The following is a 21,312-nucleotide window of genomic DNA, read 5'->3' as shown; positions in this document are numbered from 1 at the left end:
TTTTGCCCATTCAGTACGATATTGGCTGTGGGTCTGTCATAAATAGCTCTTATTATTTTGAGATACGTCCCATCAATACCTAATTTATTGAGGGTTTTTAGCATGAAGGGCTGTTGAGTTTTGTCAAAGGCCTTTTCTGCATCTATTGAGATAATCATGTGGTTTTTGTCTTTGGTTCTGTGTATATGCTGGATTACGTTTATTGATTTGCATATGTTGAACCAGCCTTGCAACCCAGGGATGAAGCCCACTTGATCGTGGTAGACAAGCTTTTTGATGTGCTGCTGGATTCGGTTTGCCAGTATTTTATTGACGATTTTTGCATCAATGTTCATCAGGGATATTGGTCTAAAATTCTCTTTTCCTGTTGTGTCTCTGCCAGGCTTTGGTATCAGGATGATGCTGGCCTCATAAACAAAGTACATGTTTTTAAAGAAGCATGAAAGTTCAAATGAGTCTCACTTGATGGCTTGTTCAGTTCATGAGATCATCTGGCATGAAATAAAATGTTGCTTTTTCCATGCAGTGATTGCGTAAGTCAAATATGGCAAAGCCACCTACACGATAATTTTCAGCCTATGGATTTGATTTTTCATAAGCCTCACCACACACCCCTCACAGAAAGCTCTTGTTTCTGGTGGATTCGTTTCACCTCCTTTGTGAAAGCCTTAGAGAGAAGGCAGTAAGCAAGGAAAATCAGCTATTTATAGGCATTTTTGACTAAAAGTGTCTGCTCAGCGTGCCATGGAATACTTCCAAGAGGTGGGAGAACAGGAAATTATCTAAAATCAACTAGAAGGCTGGAGGAGTGTTATGGGGGAATGACTTTGCAGGGGAGTCATTTTCAGAAAGCTCAGGTTTCATTTGCAAACAAATGACAGTTTCATCGACACCCCTTGAGTTACAGATAAGCCTTCGAAACTTTTACTAGTTAAGGAGAGAAGACAAAGACATAAAATTTCCAAGGAATACAGGTAGTTGGGTTCCTTTAAGGGACTTTAAAAGGAGAAGTCCTGCAGAAAGGCCTCCCTCCCTACTTATTTTCTGCCTAAGGGGATGCCAGTCAGATGGACGTCCACAGAGGAGCTTAGACTGGCAGGTGGCATTCAGAGTGTAAACTGCACGTCCCGGGGTGGCCTAACAGGGTCTTCCAGTGCCCACAGGATGATATCTATCATCACTATTTTCCACTTTTATAACCAAAAATGGCAGGCCTATTCGGTCAAGTTTTCATAATTAAGAGATATAATTTCATTAAATGTATTAAACACTTCCTGTGAATTCTGAATGGTTTTGTTTTCATTGTTTTGGTGACACTGGAGAAGCAAGTGAGGTAGACTTCAGACTGCCCAGAGTCACAGGGCTGACAGAAGAAGTTTGAACTGATGGTTCTGTGGAGAGGGTCATGAGACAGATCTGGCTCAGTGTTCACTCGCTCTTTTGAATTTCTACAGCATTACAAGAATGATATATCTGGCTGAGAGACTTTGGGCATGAGCAAAGAAGAGTGATGGCCAAGGGCGTTTGGTCATCTATCAATGGCGGAAAAGCACCTATCAAGGTGCCACGGAGGAAATACTCCACGGAGAACCTGCTTCTCCTAACTCAATTAAAGCGGTGATGATGGTGGAGAGAGTTCCCTTGTAGACACCTCCCATGACTATTATTACTAATTAAGCTTGTCCTGTTGACTTATCAGAGCTGTCTGGAGTAAGGCAGCAGGGGCTTGACAGACTTAAGGTATGAAAACAAAAGCAAGTGTGTGTTGTGGTTTTTTTTTTTTTTTTCTTTTTTTGTGTGAATATACTTAAGCTTGAAGAAGCCAGAATGATATTCCATCAGCCAGTATCAAGCCATGGGGAAACCTGATCCACTGAGGCTGAGCTATCAAAAGATTAATCCAGGCTGGGTGCAGTGGCTCACAGCTGTAATCCCAGCAATTTGGGAGGCCGAGGTGGGAAGATCGCTTGAGGCCAAAAGTTTAAGACCATCTTAGGCAACATAGCGAAACCCCGTCTCTACATAAAAACTTAGCCTGGCATAGTGACATGAGTCTGTAGTCCCAGCTACTCTGGAGGCTGAGGTGGGAGGGTCGCTTGAGCCCAGGAGGTCAGGGCTACCGTAAGCCGTGATCACACTACTGGACTCCAACCTGGATGACAAAGGGAAACACTGTCTTTCAAAAAAGAAAATAGAAAAAGATTGACTCTGTGATACTTTTGCCTTCAGATGAAAGCTTTCTGTGTTTAGTTGGCACACATGACAGTGAAGTTTTACACCTATAGTGTGATTAAGACCTACTTTCATCCCGCATTGGAAAAGGCTTTTCTTTACCACAGAATCAGATATGTTTTTTTTTTTTCTTCCTGAGATGGAGTCTTGCTCTGTCGCCCAGGCTGGAGTGCAGTGGCCGGATCTCAGCTCACTGCAAGCTCCGCCTCCCGGGTTTACGCCATTCTCCTGCCTCAGCCTCCCGAGTAGCTGGGACTACAGGCGCCCGCCACCGCGCCCGGCTAATTTTTTGTATTTTTTAGTAGAGACGCGGTTTCACCGTGTTTAGCCAGGATGGTCTCGATCTCCTGACCTCGTGATCCGCCCGTCTCGGCCTCCCAAAGTGCTGGGATTACAGGCTTGAACCACCGCGCCCGGCCAAAATCAGATATGTTAATCCCAACTCCAGCTTAATAAAAACTAGATCAAGTAAAATATAAAGGAAAAAGTGGTATGGTACATGAAACATGGGAAAGAGATAAAGCTTGTTAATGTTTGAGGATCTATAAACTTGGAATATTTTCACACTGTATTTTTCATTTATTTCTCAAATTTGAAGTTTAATTTGTTTCTAAGACCTGAAGCAAACACAGTCATATCATCATGCCCATTTTACAGATGTAGAAATAGAAGTACTAAGTAGAGAGAGCCCAAAGTCATGCAGCAAGCCAGCATCAATAAAGCTTGCAGTCAGAGCACCTGGATCCCGTATTTCATCTATTAGGCTCTACTGCCCCCTTCAGTAAATACAGTGAGAAATTAAGCCTTACAGTTCTCTAGAATTGGGTTACTTAAAGTGCAGTTCTGGGATTGATCACTGTCAGAATCATCCCGTATCTATGAAATCAGAATCTTCTGGGTTGATGTCACAGATCCTCATTTTACAGACACTCTCAAGGTGATTCTTGTGCACGTAAAATTAAGGAATCTGTACCTGTAAATATTCAATGATAGAGCAAGTGGCCACATATATATATATGATTCTCTACAGGTATACATGTGATATTATTGTGCCCATGTGTACCCATATTGATTCCACTTTACAATGTTTCATGTAGCATTTCCAATTTTAGAGATAAATCATTTCCAATCACTTCCTTTCACATGTTGGGGGCAATAACTAAGAGATTAGCTTGTAGCTCTTAGTTTATATATCCTGTGCGCTATTCCTCTCAGATTTGCTGCAGTTGCTCCCATTTAATATATTTGGTCCCATGGTCCCATTGTTCCAATATGTAATTCCTACCTGTCACACCATACATATTTTATATATATGTATATATAAAATAAAGTGGCCTTTGCAAATATGGTAACAGCTATGTTAATTTTTATCCTAGAGAAGTAAGATGAGGGATGCTGACTTCAAACGAGTGGAAGATGCTGAAAGGATGCATGCTGTCTTCAAAATCTAACTAGGGCTCTGAGCAAATTCCCTAAAGATCACATATCCTAATGTATTCTGCTCCATTCGTCCTCCTTTGCTACATGGTTTACCATGATGCAGGGAAAACTCATCCATAAAGGGAGAAGCATACCAATTTCTTTTCTTTGGAAGTTAAAATAAATAATTGCAGGCATGATTTAGTTAATCTTTGCCTCTTTTGAGACTTTCGAGTCACAAACTTGCTTCAACTCTAACTTTCAGATAATGTCACTTCTCCCTTTGCTTCCTTCTGCCTTGGCACCATTGCCTTAAAATGATGTTACGAGAATGGATAATAGAATATGTACAACATAAAGGGAACAGAACAGCACTTGTAGCCAGGCAGTGAGCCTGCGAGTGCCAGGTTCCACTGACAAGATGACTGATCTCATCGAGGTATTTCCTTAGGATTTTTCTCTTTTCAAAAAAATAAATTGGACTAAATAATTTCAAAGCCTTCTTTTATAAGGAGATTTTTAGATGAAAAATAGATAGGAAGATACAATGTCCACATTGCAGGAAGATTAGTGTGAATGGGAAGCTATACCAGATGACCTTCTGATCAGGAGGTTCTATTATCTAAAACTGTCATTTTAAGGGGGGAAAACCCAAGTCTGCCTGGTCCTTTAATTATGTATCTTATGATTTTAGAGTCTCGGAGAATTAAATCAGGGAGGAGTTAGACAATCTTGCAAGCATGTATTAAATTGTGGTTACAAAAATTAAGGAGAGCAAAAGTAATATCCTTTTATGATTGTTGGATGCCCCCTTATTAAGGGGACTAAAACCTCTTTATTCTTACACCAGAGAAGCAGGACATCCCTAACTAGTCTACACTAATGGTCCAAAGTGAAGTTCAATATAATCAGTGAAAAAGCAAAGTAATGAATTTTCCACTAACATCTATGAAAAACCTGTTTCTCCACTTCATAGTCATTCCTCCTCCATGGACTTTGTGAAATGGCACTCTTCAAATGGATCTGAGTTCATGAATCGGAGACCAAAGATGGCATGTGTATAAATGCATATTTTAGAAGTACTATTGGAGGGATACCTATGCGGATAGAAGGTGTTTCTATAAACCTGCACACTTGCACCTGGCATGCAGTAACCCCAGGCTCACGTAATGCTGCTTCATAGACAGTTCTGTGATATCACAAGCCTGATTTTTGTGGGAAGTTTCCTAATTCTGTGAAACAGTGAGTAGAAACTCCAGTTGATAGAGAATAGTGACCTAATATACACAAAAAGACCTACACATTCAGCAAATTCATAATATATCTTAGAAATGGAAAAAAAGCAGGCATATTGCCAGACTTTAGCAAATGAAACAAAAAGTTTTTAATGAGAGTCCTAAATATTCCTACATTTAAAAGATCAGGGAATCAGAAGAGGTCTTTCCTTAATCACGTGCGTGCTCTTCAAGACAAAAAAAATAAAAATAAAATAAAAAATAAAAACAGTAGAAACAAGAATTTGGTCAAAAGTAACAGTAAATGTTATGCCTTTCTTTACACAATATTTTCTCCTTTATCTCTGTATAACAGTAATTAATTGATTCTTTATATCATTACTTTTTAGTTTATAAATATAGAAGACTGGGTTGAATATAAATAAATCAGTCATTGAAAAAAGTTAATGTAATTCCCTATGGTGGCTTTAACTTAAGAATTTGGAAAAACACATAAATATGAATTTACCAAAATAATGGGAAAAAAAATTCTCCCTGTGCAATAACCCACTAAGACAGATTGTTGTCTTTGAACCTAAAACCAAAGTGGTGGAAAACATAATCTAATTACAAATTAAAGTCAGCTTGGCAATATTGCATATATTTTTTAGCAGTTCCTAAAAAACCTGACACAAAAGAGCAATGTGTTCTACCATTCACAAATCACTGTGTAAAATTGTGTAATGCCATGATCTCAAGTGGGCCAGAGACTGTGGGTGAATGGTTCTCTTAAAGAATGGTGAATGATTACCTTAATTTACTGTCTTTAATTTGCAATCAAGCAAACCGTCTTCTAAGGAGAATGGAAAAAGGGGAAATGAAATCTCCTGGCCCCTGAGAGATCCAAGGCTAGCTTTTCTCTTTCACTCTTTGCTAACTAATGCTATGCCTTTAATTAGTAGATTGGAATTCTGTGAGATCAGAAAGTGTGTGTTACAGGCAGAAACCTCGGACTGTGGCTAACCAAGCATTTTGGTGTTGCCGAAAATGTCTTTAGAAAACAATGAAACTGGAGGCCAAGAATACCAAAGTTTCTTTAACAACTCCCAAGAAGGCTTTCCTGTATAGTTTTGATCTTCCCTTTACTACCACTTAGTCTTTCTGGACCCCTGCTTTCTCACAGTGTTTTGTCAATTGTTTTTTTCCCTCTATTAATTGGACATGACAAGAGTGAGAATAATAGAGATCAGAGAGAGAGAGAGAGAGGAGAATTAACAGGATTCTGCTGCTGATCACTGATTCCACATTCAAAGTTAGCACCGGCTGGAGCAATCTCATCTTTCTATGAATGAAGAGGACATCTCTACAAGATCAGTGAAAAACAGGCAGACTGTACAAACCCAATAGCAAATCCATTCAGGAACCTTGACATTCACTTGCTGGATTATTAAGGCAATTAAATTAAAAATAAAGAAAATCATCAATGAATGTGATGGATGGGATTTCAGAAAAACGCAGCAAAGAAACATCCCAGCAGCCAAAGTCAGTAGCAGAACCGTTCAGCACTTTCACAAATTGCATGTAAAGTAGTTTTAACTGAATTGGGAGACTTAAAATTGTTCTAACACAAGAGGGAGGAAAAACTCAGCCAGGGAAAGAAAGCTCCCACTGGGCAAAGATGGAAATAATCTTGAACAGATTATTGAAAAAATAATTTTACCTGTATTTAAAAGATCCTGGAATCATGCTTATGAACGCTTCCTCAGTGATCTTGTGTGGTGCCTTATTTAAGCAGACCCCCACCCCCCAAAAGAGCAATCATCACAAATGTTAATTTTGCAAAGGAGCAGTAAGTATTCAGAATCCTGGCGCTGGAAAACAACCGATCATATTTCAATCACCAGCCATATAACATCCGCTAACAGCACCTAGCAGATCTAAGGAGATCATGTGTCATTTAAAGATTTTATAAAGCCCTGGTGGAGACACAGATTTGTAGGTATCTGATGTCTCCACCTGCTTTTTTACTATCTGTACATACATTAGTCTGTCAGCTCTTTTAGTCTCACTAGCCATTATTTAGAGGAGAAACAAAATCACAGATACTACCCCTTCCTCTCCCTACCACAAAAACCATCCAAATCAACAACACTCTATTATCAAATACAAAGTAATAAAAGAGTTATACCCAAACCTGGTCAGTCCTTCCATTTCTTGAAACTTGCACACAAACTGAAGAAACCCACTCAGCCTTAAAAAGGTCGATCATTTTGCTTTCCTAAAATTTCATCTCTGGGAGTGCTTTCCTTCTCGGTCTGTCTTGCTCTCTCTCTCGCTCCCTCTGTCTCTCTCTCTCCACTTCTACCGGGGAGAGAGCGTTTTGTTTCCCTTTTCCTGTTTCTACGGCTGAATGAATGCAAAATACACGGTTTGAAGGGCTTTTTCTTTTAGGTTAACAGTTGGAAATCTAAAATCTTGCTCTTCTGAATGGCTTTACATGTCAGTCACTCGACATCCAACATTTACATAAAGAGGCATAAACGGAACCAAGATTTCTGCTTTTTAAAAGCAAAAACAAAACAACAACAAAAACTACCTTTTATTCTATCTCTGAACCTCTTCCTATTTTATTTATTTAACTATTAAGCACTTACCCTGAGATGTGCCATAAATGCTTTATTCCAAATGTATAAGAGCCAACCACATCTCAACTGAGAATTAAACAGTTTTAATGTCTTCAAATCCATGTTCCTGCTCCCAACCCTAATACAGACAGTCACTGGCAGCGGTACAATAGTTCTAAACAGCAGACATCTGATTCTTGACATTTAAAAATAACAATATTGGAAAAAAAGGAGTCCCTTTTTTATTAACTACAGACAGCTTGTCAGTGAGCACATATCACTCATAATATAATTGACCGTATTAACTGGGACTTGCAGTGATTTCAAGCTACAGTATTTGATTCCTAAGTCAATGTCAGGCAGAGGCTAAATACCTATAGACTTCTCATTTTCTATAGAATCATGGCAATGACCTACATTAAGCTAATTCTAAGTGATAATTCTGCAAAGAGAGAAGCAGACGTTTGCTAGTATTTAGACTTTATTATTGGTGATTATTAATTTCATCTTTGTTAGTCTTGAATTAAATTAGGGACATAATCAGTTGTTTCATTGTTAGTCTGATTTCACATCCGCGTCCTGTTAACTTCTCACACGCATATGAGGTCAGATGCACACATACGTTTACCACAAAACAAATCAGGTAATAAAAGAAAAAATATGCACTCATTTCCATTACTGAAGCATATTATGGAGTTGGACAGATTTGGGATCAAGTGCTAGCTCCTCACTTACTGTTTATGTGTTCCTGGGCAAATGATTTCAGCATTTGTGCCTGTTTTGTTGTCTATAAAACTAAAGTAAATAATACTCTACAAAGTTGTTTTGAGTACTTAATGAGATATACCCAGTTTCTGGCACATAATAGATATTTGATATACACTGCTTCCTTCCTCTGCTTTGTATTTGGAGGAGGTAGAGATTGGGTGTAGTAAATGAACACAGACTTTGAAGGCAGAGAAATCAGTTTTGACCCAGCATGTTGCCACATACTAGCTGTGTGTCCTTGGGCAAGTTACTTAACCTAATTTACAAAAACTTAGGTTCTTCGACTGTGAAATATCTCTAGAATTTTAAAGAGCAAATTAGATAACATCTGAAAAACATATAGTAGGCATCTCTGAAATGAGAGTCCCGGGACTTCCAGCTCTTGACAATAGTTCTAATTAGTACTCCGACACATGTAATTTGAGAGTTTGAAAATGCGTACTGAGATCATATATCTTTTGGAGGAAGTGCCTCATTTTCTAGCAGAGGAAGGAAGTCCAGAGAGCTGAAAGAATGTTTCCAGGTCATGTTACTAGTTAGCGGCAAATAAGGACTAGAATGCTCTTGGAACTAGCAGAATAGTGCTTTGCCTACTAAATCTCTAATACTGAAGTTAAATCCATTTATAAATCCAGCTTCAATATTAGTTGGCAATTAAGGCAATAGAACTGAAAAAGAAAAGAAAAAAAAAAAGAACTCCAAAGAAACCCTTTCCCTCTCTGTTTTCCCAAATTTACTTCTAAGAATGAGCCTATAGATGAAAGTGTTCCCTTGGAACGGCTGGCGCGGGGGCTAACCCCATCTTCCTCAGCAGACCTTGCACGGGATGGCAGATCCTCTTTTCATTTCCTAGAAGCAAGAAGGGAGCAGCAGCCCATTTCTCAGGAGGTATTTTCTATTCTCCTCTGATCCCATATGAATGTATGGCTCTCTCTTCCCTTTCTTTACAGCATCTCTTCAGCCTCAGCACATGGTTTGGGAGGTGTACACTGGTTTACATTTAATTCATTTACTAACATACTACCTCCCCACATTGAAATATAGATTTTTTTCCCCTAGTCTGAAAGCCTTGCATAAAATAGAAATTTAATAAATTCAACATCTATTAATAAGGATTATCTTGGAGTTTAGTTTATATTTAAAAGGTTGAACTAGCTTGGTTAATTATTGCCCAATGTAGGACAGAATATGTTAAAGTATTTTCAACGTTTCAATAATTTCAGAATTAAAAACAAAGGTGCTTTGGTGTCAAAGACAGATTAGCTATTACTCTGGGGAAGAAGGGAGGTAAAAGGGATTAATACGAGTATGTATGTGATCCATTGTAATGAATGTTTTAGTTCTGTATGACGGGTAATGTATAAATGGGTGTTTTATTTGTTTTTTCTTTATACCTTTCTGTAAGCCTCAAATGTTTCATTAAAAAAATGGCTTAAAGAAGGCAAATAATTTGAAAATAGAATTCTCAAATCTTTTAGAAGGAGATCCAATAATGCTACTATACTAAATCCCATACTTAAGCCTTTAAGATTTCATTCTGATTTTACTGAAAACTTTAATAATAATATGCTTATTTTAAAGATTTTATTTTCTTCTTGGTCACCATTTTTCATGCCTTTGATTTCAGGTCTGTGCTAGGGCATATTAGAAAGAGTTTGGCTTTGTCATCAAACAGACCTGAGTCTAAATCTCAGTTGTACAACCTCCAGAACGTGGGACTTTAAATCACTTGATATTTCTAAGTGTCAGTTTCTTCTCTCATAAAAACACAGTATTATTACATTCAGTAATCTCAGGATTATTACAAAGATTAAATGAAATACGAAATGTGAACACATTTGCTATAGCATCTGGTATATAGTAGATTTTCAATTAATATCACTTTCCTTCTTTCTTTCCTTATCCTTCCACGTTTTACCACTACCTGAGATTGTGACTCCAAAAAGGTATAAAAAAGAAAGAAAAATGAACCTAAGATAGGAAGAATGTAGGCATACAGGCAAATATAATGAAAACATTTCATTACTAATGAAGGCTTATGCTAGATCCATACACAGCATCCTTTACTCTGATACTTCTCATCTAATCTCATCATTACTTACTTAAGTACAGGTGTTTTTTTTTTTTTTTTTTTTTTTTTCAATTTGTTTTGTTTTTGCCACTGGTCATAGAATTTTTGCAGACAAAATGTGTGGTACTCTAGGGCTTTTATCTCTTTACTCCTTACTTTTTTCAAGACAGATATCCTTACCGAAATACTTTACTTTCAGTGGTGGGTGAGCTTTACGTTCTTAAAGAGTTTCTAGAGCTTTCAGTTGCAACCTTCATAATGGCCATTTCTCCAAGTTAAGAGACTGGGTTCTGGTCCCACCTCTGCCACATGCTAACGGTTTAACTCACTAAGTATTTACCTTTCTTGGTGTCTACTTCTTCATATGCTAAGTGGATTAAATGATTCTTTGAGCTCGGAAATTGTTATAGTTCTTGATAACTTATTAACATGTAGCAACCTTACGGGAAATTAGGCAACACGACCTTCAGTGGGAAACACGGACCACGTTATTGTGTGTTGTGTGTGAAAACTGTCCATGTGCTGGTGCTTCTTCTGAACTCCAAGAATAGGCTCTGGCACTGCCCTTGTCCAGGGATTGCCAGCTTGGGGTCTTCTCAGGGATTGGTGGAGGCATTCCCAAGGGAGCCAGATTTGCCAGGAGGAGTTCAAAGGGAGCAAAAAAGATGAACTCCTCGAAGGAAGAATTTTTCTTTGTATTTCTTCTTAAGGTGGGAGTGTAAAATGGGAGTGGGTATGTTATACTTTTATAGCTCAGTAATTTTTTTTTTTAAGATGAGGCTACCAGGAGAGAACAGAGAAGAAAAGACACTTCGAAAAAGGAAAAGATGAGAGTCCTCCTTATGGAAAAATGTGTCTTGGGAAAAATTACAATACTACAGCAAGGAGGTAGGGAAGAAGAAGACCTCTCTCCTATATTTTTATCCGGGTAACATCTGGTTTCAGTGCACTGGAGGAAAACATAAGGAGACTGTGGCAGGGAAGAGCAGCCTGCCGTGGCTCTGTAGGTGTGTGGGATTTACACCCTGACACTAATTGTATTTTACTTCTCTGATCCTTCCTCCTTTTCCTCCTCCTCTCTGTTGTCCTGGGTCTCTGCAGCTGTGTTTGTCAGGTCCCCAAACTGGCTAGCTCCCCACCTCCTCAGGGCACAGGGTGTCTTCCTGATTTGCTGTGCCCTTGGGGTGGAAGCTCAGGTGGGGTGTAGTTACTGATGGTGCTGGTGATGACCATCGCAGTGTTCTAACATAGCTTCAGGCAGGATTTCACAATGAAAACCACCCCACAACCCTGAATAGATTTAAGGAAACTCTTTCCATAATTCAAAAGATCATCGTTTACTTTTGAATTAAAGAAAGGTGGGCTTATTTTAAAATTCTCTGTAGACTTCCCTTTCCTCTCTTTCCCATCCTATGATCCCTCAGACAGAAGAGGAACGCCATAATAACTCGTTGCCTTTCCATAGGCGTGCTTTTCAAAGCACTTGGATATATAGTATCTTAAGATAACCCGATGAGGTCGGTAACACTGGGTTCTTTGCATTTTCCCCACATGAGCAATTCGGCACAGAGATGCCAAATAAATTGCACAGGTTCATATCTTAATAGAAAATTCAGAGTAGTGCTAAGACTAGAACCAGGAGAAATGCCCACACAAGCATGCCACATACTACTTCTAAGCCTCCATCATTGACAGAAATCGTACCTGCAAGTACTGGCAGGAGCGTTCTTGCTGACACGACTCGGATTTCACCATGGCCTGGTCCATGTTCACCGAGGCCTTCTGGTAAACCTCCCGGGCCCGGCTCACAGTGAGCGTGGAGGACCAGGCGCTCTTCTTCAGCAGCGGGGTGTCCAGGGTGACCGGCAGGTTGGCGCAGGTGGAGCACTTGACGTCATTGTTGCTCCGGGAGGCCTTCACCGCCTGCTCGCTGATGGTGTTGTAGGCCTCCATGAAGTACTGTGAGGCCGAGCGGTCGGGGCACCTGCCCATGGTCATCACGCCCGAGGGGGTGTGGTAGATGCACATGTCACCATCCAGGTTGTCGTCCGAGCTCCACCAACCCGGGGAGGTGCTGGGCCGGGCTTTGGGCTCCGCGCGCCGCTCCTTGCTCTTGCTGCGCTTGCCATAGCGCGCCGCCTGCGCCTCGTCGGGGCTGGCCTTGCCCCCGTTGACGCTGCCCTTGGACGGCCCCTCCAGGGAGTGCGACTTGGTGAAGAGCTTCTGGACCGAGTGCACCAGGTGGCGGATGCGGCCGGGGCTGTCGCTGCGGTGCTCCACAGCCGTGCGCTTGTACTGCAGAGTGTGATAGCCATCGCGGCTGAGTGGCAGCTGCCGCTCGAACTGGTCCAGCAGGTTGGCGGGGATGCGGTTCGCCTTGGTGGCCAGGGTGCGGGGCACCAGGGCGCACTCGTCCTTCAGCTCCTGCTGCGAGGTGTAGTGCCTGCGGGGGAAGGTGCTGCTGGCCAGCGGGTCGCTGAAGGGGCCCACGCACTCAGCTTGGAAGGAGTTCCGCTGGGTGTAGTACGGGTGGTCCGCGGGGTGGTGCTCCACCGGGCTCAGCAGGTAGGGCTTGCGGTCCGAGTGGTGCGACAGCGAGTCACAGGCCGAGTCGCAGGTGACCCCGTGGTGATGGCTGCGGCTGCCCGATAGCCCTTTCATTGCGGACGGCAAGCAGCCACCGGGGTCATGGACACCCGGGAGTCAGGTTCCAGACCCGTCTCGGGCAGAGATCTGGGGGAATGAAGAAGAGGGCAAAGTCGTTAATATTTCTCTTGGAAATTAGGTATTGCACTTTACAGGGTCTTGCTTTGTTGCCCAGGCTGGAGTGCAGAGGCACCATCTCTGCTTCCTGCAGCCTCCACATCCTGGGCTCAAGCCATCCTTCCACAACAGCCTACTGAGTAGCTAGGACTACAGGCAGGCACCACCACGCTTGGCTAATTTTTCGTAGAGACAAGGTCTCACTATATTGCCCAGACTTGGTCTCGAACTCCTGGGCTCAAGCTATCCTCCCACTTTGGCCTCCCTTAAGCGCTGGGATTACAGGCGTGAGCAACCCTGCAGGCCTGGTATTGATCTTTTGAGGGTGCCATCTGCGACTGTGTTCATTTTTGGCAGAACTTATCAGTGTCCCTAAAACCAGCTTGAATGCATTATTGGAAGAGCTTTGTCACCTCTGTGGGGCAGGAAAGCTGACTCCGAAGCCTGTAGGGAGAGAAGGGGGAGGTAAAGCTAGAAAACCAGAAAATGGAGGCCGGGCGCGGTGGCTCATGCCTGTATTCCCCACACTTTGGGAGGCCGAGGCGGGTGGATCACCTGAGGTCAGGAGTTTGAGACCAGCCTGGCCAACATGGTGAAACCCTGTCTCTACTAAAATACAAAAATTAGCTGGGCATGGTGGTGGGTGCCTGTAATCGTAGCTACTGGTGAGGCTGAGGCAGGAGAATTGCTTGAACCCGCGAGGTGGAGCTTGCAGTGAGCCGAGATGGCCCCACTGCACTCCAGCCTGGGGAACAGAGGAAGACTCCGTCTCAGAAAACAAAAAACAAAAAATAAAAGAAAAAAGAAAACAGAAAACTAGGAAAAGGAAACTATATTTTTAAAAAGGCAAATTGTTTTTAAATTATTTGAAAGAATAACTCTCCTCCCCTCTATGACCACAATAACTGGATGTATCTTTCTCTTGATTCTTGGGTCTTACTTTTTGTTTCTTTTTCTTTTTTTGAGACGGAGTTTTTGCTCTGTTGCCCAGGCTACAGTGCAATGGCACGATCTCGGCTCACTGCAACCTCTGTCTCCCAGGTTCAAGTGATTCCCCTGCCCCAGCCTCTAGAGTAGCTGGGATTACAGGAGCCTGCTACCATGGCTGGCTAATTTTTGTATTTATGAGGTTTCACCATGTTGGTCAGGCTAGTCTCTACATGTTAATCGTTAAAGATAGAACCAGAGAGGGGCTCCGTTCCTCTGGGAGACCTTTGCTGGTTCTCCTAGCAGAGAGAATTAGTTCCTGTCTTCTGTTTCCACCACATCTGAAATTCACTCCCCAGAACCTACAGAGTTGCTTGCTTCAGGATCTCTCTTCCAGCTTACATTCCTTGCCACCCAGTCTATTAGTCACCTTATGTACCCCCACCTAGTGTCGATTCAGCCATGTAAGCACATAATAATAGCACTCCATAAATGTGAATGAAAATGTGAGTTAAAAAACAAGATGAGCTGGGCGTGGTGGCTCACACCTGTAATCTCAGCACTTTGGGAGGCCGAGGCGGGTGGATCACGAGGTCAGGAGATCAAGACCATCCTGGCTAACACGGTGAAACCCAGTCTCTACAAAAAATTAGCCAGGCGAGGTGGCGGGTGCCTGTGGTCCCAGCTACTTGGGAGGCTGAGGCAGGAGAATGGCATGAATCCAGGAGGCAGAGCTTGCAGTGAGCCGAGATCATGCCACCGCACTCCAGCCTGGGTGACAGAGCAAGACTCTGTCTCAAAACAAAACAAAACAAACAAACAAACAAAAAAAACAACAACAGGATGACTAACAGAAGCCAATGGCACCTCATATCTTTAGGATATATCTGTCTTCTGTTGCATACTTTTCTTTTTGAATTCTGTAGGAACAACTGCACCACACAAACAATCCCCCCAGGTTACTCAGAACGGGAAAAAGTAAAGATATGGCAAATAAATCAGAAATGTAGAGGAAAATCTGCCCAGGTGTTTCTGTCAATCGAGGGTCAAGAGCTTTCTCTAAACAAACTGAGAGAACAAGTAAGCGTGACTTGGCTAATTTGAGGATCATGTATCTCTTCTTCCTAGTTTAAGGTTTCTGGTTGAAGATTTATGCACAAGACCAGGTGTGGTGGCTCATGCCTATAATCCCAGCACTTTGGGAGGTCAACGTTGGAGAATTGCTTGAGCCCAGGAGTCTGAGACAAGCTGGGAAAAATAGTGGGACCCAGTCTCCACAAAAAAAAAAAAAAAAAAAAAATTAGCTGGGAGTGGTGGCGCATGCCTCTAGTGCCAGCTACTCAAGTGGGGAGAGGATTGCTTGAGCCCAGGAGGTTGAGGCTGCAGTGAGTTGTGAATGCTACACTTCAGCCTGGGTGACAGAATGAGACCCTGTCTCAAAAAAAAAAAGTTAATAGACGATGGCAAAATGACCAAAGGATGGCCCTTGAAAAGTTCTTGGGGACATGAGTGAAGGACCCCAGACCTAATAGCTCAGCCTCAGGAAAAAGTCACTCATGCATATCCCATGTAGGGTATCTCAGTCCATTTCCAAGCTTGGATCTTCCGGAGCTTTAGTAACTAACAGAGGCTGCTGCTCCACCAGGGCAGAGTATTTTCTTTGGACTCTAAAACAGTGTTAGAGTCAGTGCCTGACCAAGTTCCTTCTGACAGCCTGATTTTCTTTCAAGACTTCCTACAATACAAAAATTGCCATATAAAGAATCATCTTGGAAAGCCAACGTGACTCTCTAAAATATCACTAATGTCATTTCAGATATTCCTAGAGAGATAGAAAAATGGTTTAATTAAGAAACAAAACATAGGGCTGGGCGCGGTGGCTCACGCCTGTAATCCCGGCACTTTGGGGGGCTGAGGCAGGCGTCTCACCTGAAGTCAGGAGTTCAAGACCAGCCTAGCCAACATAGTGAAACCTCATCTCTACTAAAAATACAACAATTAGCTGGGCATAGTGGCGGGAGCCTGTAATCCCAGCTACTTGAGAGGCTGAGGCAGGAGAATTGCTTGAATCCGGGAGGTGGAGGTTGCAGCGAGCCAAGATCATGCCACTGCACTCCAACCTGGGTGACAGAGCAAGATTCCATCTCAAAAACAAACAAACAAACAAAACAAACAAACATATAAAACACCCACACTAGGCCTCATGAAAAAAGATTTTTGAGAGGCTAGGTCTTGTCTATTCCATGAGACATACTGCATCTAGGAGCTCATGACAATGTTGGCAATCTCTATCCATGCTTTGTGAAGCTTCTTTCTTCCTCCTGTCTCCCAGTTTCTGGACTGACCATTCAGGGATAATGCTGAAAGGTTTTAATCAGTACAGTCACTCAAAATTGGTTAGTCTACTAAATTGTGAGGTCCTTAAGGGTAGGGACTATGTTTCACCCACCCAGTATTTAGTAAAGTGTTATCCTAGTGGATAGTGGGAATCAACTTAGTAGAATATTTACTCAATAACTTAATGCATTAATGCAACATTTCCCAAAGTGGTTCATGTTGTGATTCAGGTAGCATCTGTTTAATGAAAACATGACTGTGTGGCCAAGGCCAGGCTGGGTGCGGCCAAGGAAACATACCCAATAGTTGGGGGGACCACTCCATCGGGGTGACCATTCCAAAGACTAGTAGTTTTCAGAGCAATGCAGGAAGCAGGCTGGTGAACACCTCCTCTGACCTGTATACCTTTGACTTCTAACTCTGCACCTCACTGGACAATATCATACCTTCTGCTGTTCTACCTGTCTGGAAGTAGTCTGGGGAGTTTGCCTGACCTGCTGACTACAGGATGCTTAGACAGAGGGCAATCTGCCTGGAGGAGAGAGAGAAACTGACTTTTGAAAGGACAACAAAGGTATTCAGGACTTATGATACCGGTGGATAAGGAAGAACCAATAGGTAAAAACATGTCCACTGGTGAGAGACTAATGAAACAGAACACCTTGGGACTGCTTTGTATGAAGTTATGGTCCTAAAAGTAGGCTGTGGCAAGGAAGAATGTAAGAGGGTGAAGTATGTGTTTTTAGCAAAACTGTGGCACAAACTAACTTAGATGCAAAAAATCCATTGCATAAGAAAGTCTCCCTCTATAAACCAGGTTCCACTGAGGACATTTTTGCCTTTCAAATATAGACGTAAAAAGCAAAAACAAGATTCTATTAGGATTAGAGACACATACTAAGTTTTATGATCACATATAGTAGAATCTCAATATATAAAATAATACGGGATAATATTTCGAACTTTCCTTCTCAAGCAGTTGAGTCTTGGGTAGATATTTTCTGCTAAATAAAATGTGAAACTGGCAAGAGCTGAAAACATGAATTATACATGTTTATTCCAAAATATACAAGATTATTTTAATCAGGTATTCAGTATTTAATTATCTTTAATATGTGAGCAACATTCCATGCAAGATGATGTTACCTGAGGACAAGCAGAGCAAACGAAGAGTTGTTTAAGGCCACTAATGATGATTTAAGTTAAGTGATGTAACCGATGATAATTTCTGTAAATTAATCATACACAGTGTGATTTTTTACTAAAATTTAACTGGGCTATTTTCAGCACAGGACAAGCACCTCTATTTTCTTGGAGGGTAACAAATTGCATCCAGAATAAATAAGCTAACGTTCCTCCTTCCTTACTTATATTTGTAAAAGAGATATTGAGATCTTGATCTGTTTTCTCTGTGATGTGGGAAAATAAGGTCATAAAATGGCAATAAACATTTCTAAATGCTAAATCTATCTTTCTGGTCAAGGCCAAAAACACAACTTAATACCTTGGCCCTTTCTATAACAAATCTTACACTCTCTTCTATCTTGTCATTTTAAAACGAAAATACGGCAGTTTGTGATCATAAAAGAGAACACATTCTGCGACTTCCTGGTGAGCAAGGGAAAATGATCTAAAATCCTAAGGCCACTGGCAATAGCACCTACTGTGGAGGTCCTGCTCTTCTTTCTCTCATTCTTCATGTTCCTCTTGCCTTACTCTTAAACTCCCTTTCCAGCACATTTATCTCTTTTTTCCCCCCCTCCTAATTAATGTTTATAAGTTGTATCCATGGGCACCACTTGCTCCCACCTATGGTGTGACCAACAGCGTCATTAGAAAGCATTAATTGAACATCCCTTCCTTGTCTGCTGCTGCAAAGATGACCAAATGCCTACAGTGAATCCCTAGTGGCCAGAGGGCTTATGATATATTGTGAGAGCCATGTCTAAGCCCTTTGGCCACTAGGGATTCAGTGTATGCATTTCATGACCTAGTCATGAAAAAACGTGAAAAGAGATAAATAACAATTCTCATTCTTCTATGCATTCTTGAAAAAAGAGGATGCCAACCTCTTAATTAGACTTTGATGATAACAATTTCTGGAAATAGGGAAATTGCCTTTCAGGCCTTGTTCTTTGAGCAAGGATGGGGACTGTGGTCAACATGTCTTCATGAGGGTTTCTATGACTACCAGTGATTATCTCTAATTTTTTCTTGTTCACTGTGACTTCAACATTCTGTTTTATTATTCTTCTAAGTTCAATTTTACCATTGTGCCATGACTCCTGATTTTTTGGCTTGGATAATTTGTTGACGCTGTTTGTGACCATGAGACAAGCTCAGAGTGTGAGATGCACAGTTTTTCCAGAGTTCCCACACCTGGAGCAGAATTATTACTGTCCAGATGATGACCAAAGCAAGAATAATCCAGCATTGTAAAGGAAATTTTCAAGGTAGGTAATTTATTAGACCCAAGGAAAACACAAACACACCACACATTAGAAGACGCTGACAAAGGGGAAAGAGTCTTGCAAAGCTGGCAAGTCCTTATTCCATTTTGATTTCTGTGCCTGTCTTTATTTAGAGCTGCTTTTCTTGATTTTTCTTTACATGCAGAAATAGGAGCATACTGAAGGTCCTCCCCTGTCTTACCCCATGAGGATGGACAGGCAGGCAATCACGACTTACTTTAGAAAGACAGTGGTGGACCCTGCCCAGGAGAACGGGGGCTACTGTGTTCTTGTTTGAGGAGATATCAGGAAGAGGAAATCTCCATGAATCTTTTCAGGGTCAAGCTGTCTTAAATTTTTTTTTTGAATTTTTGTGGGTACCTAGTCATGTATATATTTCTGGGGTACATGAGATATTTTGATACAGGCATATAATGTTTAATAGTCACATCAAGGTAAATGGAATATTCATCACCTCAAACATTTATCCTTTTTGTTACAAACAATCCAATTATACTCTTATGGTTGTCTTTAAAAGTGCAATTAGATTATTATTGACTATAGTCACCCTGTTGTGCTATCAAATACTAGAGCTTATCATTCATTTGGCCTTGCATCTATTTTTTTTGTACCCATTAATCTTCCCCACTCTCCCACCTCAGCAGCACCCCCTTAACTACCCTTCCCAGCCTCTAAATGATCATCCTTCTACTCTCTATCTCTCAAGTCACCTTTTTGGCATCCCTCCACCTGCCTGAAGCTTGTCCATGCTGGGTTATAACATTCCACTAAAGAGAAAGAAAGGATTCTCTTGTTGAAAAGTACAAACAGCCCTGAACAATGACTACATTTTTCAGTCTGCCTAGATGTGCCTGGGTGACTAATGCCGGCTAACGGAATCTAATTTGAAATGGCATGTGCAATTTCTGGAAAACATCTCTAAAGTGAGGGGCATACCTTTCTTTACCCTTTCTGGGTAAAGAAAAGCAGCTGTTGGGGCTGGGTGAATAGTGATCTTTACCTTGAGGTGGAAATTACAGTTTGAGGATTAGAGAACCAAAAGATAAAGGTTCTGACCTACAGTGGGGTGCCATACCAGCCCTGGATGTGCACCTCTGCATTTTGTTTAGTTGAGAGAAAAACAGACCTTTATCTTGTTTCCTTATCAAGTAAAGGAAGGGCCTGTGTTGGCCCCATAGGAAGCCAGAGTCCCATGCTATTGAACCACGTGGCAACTTTAGCCAAGGGCTCTGCAGAGGGAATATGTATGGAGAGAGGAGACAAAATAGCTTACAGTTGTTTTGCTTTCTGTAATTTTGTGCACTAAACTGTGCATCTGCACCTGTTCCTAAGTGAAACAGGTAGTCCAAGCAAAATCTTGAGATCCCTGGTGAAGCTATGTCAGGATGTAGCACTGTATTTGCAGGTGGTGGGAGTCCATTAGAGGAATTTAAACAAGACAATGGCATGGTCACACTTGTACTAAAGATTTCTCTACCTGTAGTTAGAGAATACATGTGGGAGTGGGGAGGCACAGAAAGATCTCAAAGAAGCAATGATTTCTTGCAAGAGCAGTTTATGAGAGAAGACTGGAAGAAAAGGAGGAGTATGCCAAGAGAGGGGGACAATGTCCTGGCAAGCTACGGCAGTGTCTCCTGATTCAGGCCTCCTTGCCCACACATGTATGCTCCAACCACAGTCTGAACACATACATGACATTTTTTTTTTAGACAGAACAAAATTAATTTTCCCATTTACTTATAATAAATCCCAATTCTACAGAGATCGAGAATGATGAATGCCCAACAGACTGATGATTTTAAATTATTCTTTTTAAAATCAGAAAATGGTTCTTACTACTAAAAAATGAAACCATGGCACTTTTGGGTAAAAGTAAACAGAAAACGGCCAGGCTCGGTGGCTCACGCTGTAATCCCAGCACTTTGGGAGGCCGAGGTGGGCGGATCATGAGGTCAGGAGATCGAGACCATCCTGGCTAACATGGTGAAACCCTGTCTCTACTAAAAATACAAAAAATTAGCCAGGTGTGGTGGCGGGCGCCAGTAGTCCCAGCTACTTGGGAGGCTGAGGCAGGAAAACGGTGTGAACCCAGGAGGCGGAGCTTGCAGTGAGCCGAGATCGTGGCCACTGCACTGCAGCCTGGGCGACAGGGTGAGTGAGACTCCATATCAAAAAAAAAAAAAAAAAAAAAAAAAGTAAACAGAAAACTTAACAGAGGTGAGAATGTGAGTTAACGTTGTCCAAATGCCTACCGTTTGGATATTTTCTGACCATCTGAAATTGTACCTGCAGAGGATAACTGAATGTCATATTCTTTCACTTTTCCAGGCTTCCTTACTTGAAGATTTTCATGTGTTGTATACTTAAAATTATACAAGTACTATTAGAGCACCTTTGAATAAGCACATTCTGAAATATACCAATTATATTACGCAAAGTACAATGCTGAGCCATTTTATAGGTGCAGAATGTATTTTGGCTTTTCA

General features: G+C 41.5%; 1 protein-coding gene across 6 annotated transcripts in view; it reads right to left on the bottom strand.

Moving 5' to 3' along the window:
• Positions 1-21,312, bottom strand: part of LOC116271505 (disks large-associated protein 1-like) — a 658,479-nt gene that overhangs the window by 59,165 nt on the left and 578,002 nt on the right. For 4 of the 6 annotated variants that reach the window (XM_031658928.1, XM_031658929.1, XM_031658930.1 and 1 more), the window contains one exon: positions 12,033-13,061. In XM_031658928.1, the coding sequence (XP_031514788.1) occupies positions 12,033-12,989 (957 nt within the window). In that variant the 5' untranslated portion in view covers positions 12,990-13,061. Of the gene's footprint in view, positions 1-7,059; positions 7,510-12,032; positions 13,215-21,312 lie in introns of those variants that run through there. The other 2 variants (XR_004180128.1, XM_031658932.1) reach the window with 2 other exon arrangements.

This window comes from Papio anubis, chromosome 19, assembly GCF_008728515.1.
Source record: "Papio anubis isolate 15944 chromosome 19, Panubis1.0, whole genome shotgun sequence".
In the NCBI taxonomy this organism is placed as follows: domain Eukaryota; kingdom Metazoa; phylum Chordata; class Mammalia; order Primates; family Cercopithecidae; genus Papio; species Papio anubis.
This window is presented reverse-complemented; position numbering and strand designations above follow the sequence as displayed.